The sequence below is a fragment of the Drosophila rhopaloa genome, unplaced genomic scaffold (genome assembly GCF_018152115.1).
Source record: "Drosophila rhopaloa isolate 14029-0021.01 unplaced genomic scaffold, ASM1815211v1 contig_3, whole genome shotgun sequence".
Classification (NCBI taxonomy): domain Eukaryota; kingdom Metazoa; phylum Arthropoda; class Insecta; order Diptera; family Drosophilidae; genus Drosophila; species Drosophila rhopaloa.
Window position 1 is genome coordinate 15,147,355 of NW_025335123.1, and position 8,660 is coordinate 15,156,014.

Here is an 8,660-nt window from a genome sequence, read left to right on the forward strand (position 1 = left end):
CACGAGAAATTATTATTTCTTACCCCGCGGCAAATCAAAACACAAACAAAAGATATAAACAATAAAAAAGAGGAAAGGGTTGTTTGCAAATAAAATAATTTCAAATTGTTGGGGAAAAAAAAAATCATTTTAATGCGGTTTAATGTGATTGTCGATCCTGATAATTTACTTTTGAATAAACACATTAGCACTTTCAGTTTTAAAATTAAGAGCTTACAGAATTTGTAACATACAAAGTATTTATTATTACGTTTGCAACTTTTTCTGTTCTACACATTTTGTTGTGTGTAAAGCAACAATTGTTTTGGCCAAATTAAAGCAGCAGTTGGCAAAATCTCAATAAAGTTTGTGGGGGCGAGAAATGGCAGCTCCTGTCACGGAGCCAACGAATATGTAAAAGCGTTACCTACAGGGTATCAAAGAGTCGCACAAGTCTGTCACTCCAAGGGATAATCTGGCCTTACATTTGAAATGCCCTAAGCGACAAACAAAGTGGGAGATATCAATTTGTGAAAAGTTAAGCCGTCGTAGATTTAACTAGAGATACTTTAAATAAATACAAAATGTCATGTTAATGAGTAATAAGGCAGCTTTTAAGTTTTTTTGTAAAGGTAATCTTTACAAAAGAAGCAGAAACCAACATGTTTTCCTTTATCTTAAAGGAAACTGCCAATTATTTTAATCGGACTTTAAATATGTATATACAAGTCTAAACATAATTAGAACTTTAATAGTGAAATACTTAATATCGGGTTTCGACAACAAAAGATTTGGTCTCAGAAAAAGAAGTTTTGGTTTATGAATACTCACGAAATTTCAAAATTAATCGAATTGATCAATTTTAATGGAAAATTAATAGTTATGCCACTTTAAATTAGAGTTAAATTTAGTATATTTATGGGTAGCATCTATCGGAAATTTGGGAAAACCTAACACCAAAATGGGTAAACAATTCAACAACAAAATGAAAGTTAAATGTGGATTATAAGACAGTTAGGTTTCACAACAGTAGGTTATAATTTATTATTATTTAGAAGTTTAAGCCCTCACAAGCATTAAAGAAATAGAAACCATCGACCAAATAATTACAAACCACACAGATTTTTAGTTGTTATATGTTATATATATATATATAATTCATTGACAGAATTGGAAGAATTGGGGTCACCTGCAAACCCATTTTTCAAAAACTTTTGAGGGTAACATTCAGTCGATTGTTATTACCCTCTAGAAATGATTTTGGTATTGAAACGAAATAAAGACGTCATTTCATATGCGCGTCCTTGGTTAGTTAAAAGGGCCAAGGGGGGAGGGGGGTGCGGAGGTGGGCGGTCGCAGAGGGGGGATGTCGACCGCAGCAGTTGACAAATTTGGAAAAATTGCAACAGCGACAGCAGCCAGATGCTGCTTCCTTGAGGCCAAAAAAAATATCCAAAAAATAACATCATCGCAGGGGGAGCTTCACAATTGAATATATGTGTATATATATTATATATGCGGGTAAAATTGTGTCAAATTGTTGACGATGCTGATGAAGATGCCACCGATCACATTGTTCTTTTATGTGTTCCCATGGCCAAGGGAAAATTGGAAAAACAAAGTGCCACATGAAAAGGGGGGAAATTCTGAGAAGTTAACTAATGAAATGAAGCATAAGCTGAGAAGTCTTAACTTATTTAATACACATTTTTTATAACATTTTTGATATTTAAAGTTGCATTTTTAATAACATTTTCTTGTACAGCCTTGTTAAGAATAACCTATTAGAATTACCTATTATCCTGTTTTTTACAAAAAAGATATAATATAATCTTATACATATATACATTATAGTTTGATAAATATATTTATATTATATATTATAATATAATATATTTTTTTATTCAGATACTCAATAACCTCTAGCAAGAGTATTCAATCTTCACTTTACATTCGTTTTATTTTGGTATTGTTTATTTTTACAACAAAGTTTTTGTTCGCCATCCAATGTTTGTAAACATTTTCCCGCTTTTCCCCCCCTTTAATAGCACTTCATCCCCTGTATCCCAGATTATGTTCATTTATAATTTTTTCATTTCTCTTCGCTTATTGTAAATTCATTTGAGTTGCGGTTGAAGAATTTTCACTTAATGCTCAGCAATTACTTGAAAATACGAGATGTATAAGCTAGCTGAATAGATTATTTTAATGCGATTTAAAGAAAGCACTTTAATGTTTCACAACAATTCAGTTTTTATGATTGAGTACTTTTTCCGATTTTCCGCTTAAAGATGTGGCAAACCAACTGTAGTTTTATTACTCAGTTCATAAAACATTTAAGATATCTAGCATAAAGTAGTCTGCACACGTTTAAAAAATAAAGAAGTTTGTGGCACTTTTAATGAGTTCCATAAAGTTTATGTATGTATTTTTTGATGCCCCCAGGAAATCTGCTTTATTAAGGCCTCTAATTTGCCTACATTTAACCTTCCGTAACACACTTTTTCATCGCTCCCCATTACACTTTAATGTTTCAGTTCCACTTGAGGTGGAAGGCCCCCCGACCACGCCCCCTTTTCGCCAGCTCATTTGGGACATTAAGTCCTGACAGCCGTTATCTCGGTTCCACCTGCATTACAACGTTTTTATGCCATTTTTCTTGTTGAAAAAAAAACAAAGGTGCCCCAAACATTTTGTTCCCAGGATTATGATTCAATATTTTTCAAGCAAAGGAGACGCAGTATGCTGATGAATGTTGTCGAATTACTCACATCGCTTTGACACTTTTCATTAGAAAAACTTCATTCGCCCACTTTTCCTTCAGCTCAAGTGAAGCTGCAGAAATCTGTTGTATGTTTCCCCTTCGCCAGCTTATATAATTGAAAAAAAAAATGAACGGATGGATGGACGCGGTCTGAATAACTGTTGCAAGGTTGAGAGCTTTTTCGCTGACGCAAGAAGGACGCAGGACCTTTTGGCCACCCACCGCCTCACGATGCAACTTCCACTACACAGTAGAAACACATTTTTGAACTTGAAAAGGGATTAATATTTCAGATGATTGAATGCGGAACGGCTGGCTATTGTGGAAAAATGTAGAACGAAGCATTTGGTTGCTGATATTTTAAAGTAACGCTTCTTAAATCTAGTAAAAATGAGGATTTTTAATTTCTAAATTAAATTTTTCAATATTTATAGGCTTTTGATGTAATACAATAATAACAAGTGGAAAATAATAGCTGATGATGGCATTTCCCTAAAGCAGCTCTTTTGTATTGAATGAAGATTGACTGAGTGAAATATTTAAAAAACCTTGAGTGCAACTTTGAGGTAAAGCCTTTCATAATTCCTATGTTTTGAAGTGCTGCTTTTTTATTTTATTTTTTTAATATTGTTTTCTGTGCTGCAGCTAGTCACTGCTCACCAGGTTGCCCTTTTTGCAGGTTCAGGCACTGCGGCTGACAGCTAAATGGAGTGTCACCGCCGTTTAATCAGCTGCAAACGCAAACATGAGGTGGAAATGGGGGTGTTTTCCGAAGGGGGTCGCTGACAATCTCAGATTAGTGTCCCCATATTGCGTCGCAGTGGATCTGTTCTGTCCGCATTTATGCCTAGGGTCCATTACGGGGTTAGCCCGTCCTTTTGTGACAGTCGCACGTCCGTAAGCCAGTTAAGACAGGTCCCGAGCCCATGGGGCAGCTCACCGCCGGGGTTACCTTGCCAGGTGAGCTGTAACCAATCCGTCGGTGCACTTCGAGAAACACCAAGTGATGGGGCAAAGTGTGTTTTGAAAAAAACCCCATCAAAATACCAAAAACTTTGTATTATACAGAAAAATTTTGAAATGTTTACAACTTATAGGAAAATACTTAACAAAAATGTTGACAAATATTATAATAATAACTACCTAATGGCTAAAATGTAGGTAGTAGTAAAATATAATGTAGAACCATAAATAAATTTAATATATGAATATTATATTCAAATAAAAAAGTAACAAAGAGATTCTACTGAATCAATTAATTCAATCTTCTGCAAACTTCTATAACTCGATGTTTTCTAATTATAAATAAATGCACGATATAACAATGCAATAACTTGCAAAGTTATTTTGTCATATTTCTCAGCCGAACCACCCCCTTAATTTCTCTCAGTGGGGCACCACCAAACCGCCCGAGGTGAGTCTGCCTGTTGTCTAGCATCGGTTGAGGTTTAGACGCTTCCATTTTCATTGTGGCACGCTTAGGCAGAGTGATGAGATTTCTTAACTGCGATTTGTGTCTATTTTTGGAATGTCAGAATATGGGAATAAGGGATGTGGCTGGGGAACGGGATAAGTCCCATACAGATAGACCCGAATAAGTTGTGCCTGGGGAATACCAGTCAGCTGAATGGCAGCGAAATGGGAAACCAATCGGACCGAATCCACCATCGGATCGCCTTGAGCCTTGAGAGAATTATATTGCAAAAATGATTCGATTTGTGGATAATCATATTGAGAGTTTTCCCCACAAAAGAGCCGCCCTTTATGAGGCGAGCAATATCAGTGGGCGGCTGTTCGATTCATTAATAAGTACCAATTATTAAGTGCTTCCCTAATTGAAATTTCCTGCGGCTTATAAAGTTGTTTAGATTGTTTCGCCAGCGTTGTGGGCATGGAATTTGGTAATCGCCCCAAACTGTTTCAGAGAGTTTTTAATGGTTTCAGTTGGGAAACAATTTAGTAAAGCTGTTTAAATAAATATAAATGTGGTAGAAAATGGTATTTATTAAAATGTTTCCTGATAAATTTGAACACAAAGTTTTCTTGACCGAGACTTGCCATAATTTTCACTCAAGTATTTCATGCATTTTCTATTAGCACCAAAGTTTTGCCATGGGTTTTACATATATTTTTTTCCATTTCCTTAGCCCATGGAATACCAGCCGTTTGGTCAATCAAAAGTCAGCTTACAATTTGGACGTGGGATAATTGAAATTGCCTTGGAGACTTGGCAAAGTTGGATTCAGAGTTTTCTCTTGTCTCTTCATTTTGCTGGGATTAGTTTAGTTGGCCACATTCCATTCGTGCTGCACTTTTCGGGTAAGAAAAGCAAAAGGCTGAGGCAACAGTTTTCCGAGAATTCTATGATAATAATAAAGTTTTCCTTTGCCTTCTGCTGCTGTCCATTTCGCACATTAACGCAACCGCTGCACAGTGGTCATAATCAACAGTCTGATTATTACAAGTTTTCTCATAAAATTTCAATAGTGTAATGAAACTAGAATTTAAAAAGAAACACTAAATCTGAGCAACGAAGCATAAGCAATTTTTTTATAATTAGAAAAATAAATAGTCCTTTAACTATTTAAGATATTTTTCTGTTTCTGTTTTCTATTTCAATGTTTTTTCAATAACCTTCTGATAAATACATACAGAAACTATCTGATTTCGAGTGCTACATTTATCATTTTGAACCACTGTGCGCTGGAAAAAATGGGGGCGGAAGGGCGCAGAGGTGGGCGGGGCAAGTACGCCCGAGAGATGGAGAGCGGTTCGCATTTTAATTTCGTTAAGTACCGTTATGGCCCGCGCCGCAAGTGGAATGCAATGGGAGCAGGTCCATAAATTACGCATACGCCGCGTTGGCCAGCAGTTTGAGCATTTTCGGCCACCTCGGGGGAATTGCAAGTGCACGGCCAAAAAAGTAGTAATAGATCACATTTGTTGTCTATTATTATCATTTTTTAATTATTAATCTATTGCATTACATTTCAATTAAATATAATCAAACGTTAATACGATTACAAATAGAAAATATATAAAGAGTTTATTTAAATACTATTGAGATTTATGATCTTACAATACTTTTACAATTTGCCTTTAAACTAATAAAAGCTTAGCATTAAAATGGTAAATAGTATTCAAATAGATTAATAAATTAGGTCCTAGTGCTAGCCCAACTTCGGATATATTTTTCCTCTGTGTGCATAAAGACTTAGAAAGAGATGTTGTTTTATAGACTTACATCTTGTAAACAACTACAGGTAAAGGAGAAGTACAAACATGATGAAATCAAATGCAGCAACGCATAAGGATTTAAAGAAAATATTTACTTTGAAATATGTGAGATTTTTCTAAAAATGTAATAATTGATCTTCTTAATAATCCTTTTTTGATTCATGAATAAATTTTAAGGAATGAAACAACTTGTGGCCTTTGTAAAAGTTTAATCTATTGTAATATTTGCTACTTGCGGCGATATTTCCACTTAGAAAACATGATAAAATGACCGTATTTAGGGGGATTTTCTTTTTTCAGTGTGGATAAGGACATTAGGGGCTTTGGTGGACTCACCTCTGGTGAACAGGACGAGGTGCAGGAGGCACTCCAGGGCGGCGCCGTGGGATTTGTATCTGTACCGGGGCTTGTTGCTCGCTGCCATTTGAGCTTCGATTTACATGTTCGCCGGATCGCCGGCTTTCTGTTCCTTTTAACTCGTTTTCTTTTTGGTCCGGTCCGCTCGAAAAACACAAACAAGGTGGCTAAGCACACGGAACAATGAAAAAAATAGCTGCTAGTTCTGGTCAATTATTCAGCCCGTTGTCGCTGCACTTGTCCCATGAATATTTCAAGTGCGCCCTGCAATTAGCCACACACACACAGATAACGTTACCAAAACAATTACAATTATTACGATAATCACACACACACGTACACCTTTAAAAAAAAATTCTACTAAAACACTTGGAAAAAAAATGCGAAATAATTGATGCAATTGAACGTTGACAAAAATGCGCGCCAAAAATTGGTTCGCGCTTTGGGGGGGCAGTTGAAAAGGGGGCGGGGCAGTCGCACGTGCGCTTTTGTCGAGCGCCAGAAACCAACTGAATTTATATTGTTGGCCAAGTCCCGATTGGATTGGCCCACAGAAGATAACAGCACTGTTAAAGTCAGAGCAGCAAATGTAAAAAACAGCTCTGTCCTGTTCCAACAAATCCATTCTTTAGACTAAATGTGTTTTTTAAGAAATTGTATAAGTAGTATTATCTTTGTACCCAATTAAAATAAGTTTAATAAAAGACATAGATTAATTTTTTTAATGTATCTTCCCCCGTAACTTTCATACCTTAAACTTGTTTTATTGGCAAAGTGCAAAAATTGATTTCCTTTAATTTATTATTTTCTCGCAGGGAGCATTAAAAAATGGACAGATCCATCCGTAAAAAGGTCAAAATGGCATCACTGGTCTGTTAACCTTTTGTAACAGAGGAAAAAGAGCGGTTAATGTTAAGATTTGAATGACTCTGTGGTTTACCCAATAAATCATTTTTAATTGCTTAAATAAATGAAATTATTAAACAGCTATTATGAGTTTACCGTGTACATTTACAACAATTACAAATATAAGTGTATGTATACGCATATATACATATATAGTACATTGTTATCAATAATTGTATTAAAAAATATTCAATATGCAAATAACTGATTTCAATTATATAAAACACTATTTACTCACAACTATATATATTCATAAAAAAGTTATTTAATTTCCAGATAAGTACTTAAACTGAAATACTACAATTTCGCGTTTATTATTTGCTTGCTTAAAGATATCTATATTGATAACAACTTTTATGCTTGTTGGGTTTGAACTTAACGTATTTTTCTAATTTAGTACAATTTAAGGCAAGCTGGCAACGCCAATTTTAGAACTATGTTATTTAACTGTTAACTGCTCTGTTAGCTGTAATATTCCAATTAGATTTCTCAACACTGCCTATCGGCCTTTCTACTATCGATAATACTGACTGTTATAATTTTGAGTTGGCGCGCTGTTAAGCTAATGAAATTCAAAATTCCTGTTAAAAAATGTAAACTTTTTTGAAAATATCAACAAAAGACAAAAACAATTAACTTTTCTAACTTGTTTGCCATTACAATTGTAGTGTTTTTCCACTTATCTATATCCTAGATATCAGTAAGTGAAAAATGTACAAACTTAAAAAGTACATAAACACATTTAAAACCGAAATCATAAAAAATCCGATGCCCAAAACCAAAACATATAAATGTCTAAAGAAATTAAAACCCAAAAATACTTGTTTGAGTCTGAAAATGCAAGGAATAAATTGAAAGACAGGTCGGTGCTAAAAATAAATTCTAGTTGCCAGGCGGGCATAGCGGCTTTTGAGTTTTGCTGACGTAGAAACATACCTCAGATAACCAGTTTTGAACAGTTTACAGTGGAATTTGGTTGATAGATACTTGAACAGTTCAGCGGAAAAGTGATTGGAAGCGTCAGTCATTTATTTTTCAAAATCACACGTGAATAATAAATGTTTGCAATAAAATGATTTCTACGTTTTTTTGAATACAAAACGATTATCTGAGAGTGTATAAAAATATATATTATATTAAATATATTAATACACAATAATTTGATGTTTTGATTCTCTTTGAATTCCGGTCAAATGGTCATTTGCCATTTACGTAGTGCCATGATCCAAATTAAAAATACAGATTTGAGGTGTCTGGGACTGAAACTGTTATCTGATATACACTGTATTGTGTTTTTGTCGAAGCTGTTTTTTGGGGCAGACAATCTTACGCTTTTATTGTTACTGTTTTATCAGCTGTCTGCCAATCATTTACATAAAATCGAACGATCGTGTATATATGTGTAATTTTGAGCTGA

At 34.7% G+C, this 8,660-nt stretch overlaps 1 protein-coding gene across 1 annotated transcript in view; it reads right to left on the reverse strand.

Moving 5' to 3' along the window:
• Positions 1 to 6,828, reverse strand: part of LOC108047131 — a 47,324-nt gene extending 40,496 nt beyond the window's left edge. Inside the window, exon 1 of the mRNA XM_017127218.2 lies at positions 6,317 to 6,828. Within this exon, the coding sequence (XP_016982707.1) occupies positions 6,317 to 6,404 (88 nt within the window). The 5' untranslated portion in view covers positions 6,405 to 6,828. The remainder of the gene's footprint in view (positions 1 to 6,316) is intronic.
• Between the last annotated feature and the right edge of the window lie 1,832 nt (positions 6,829 to 8,660).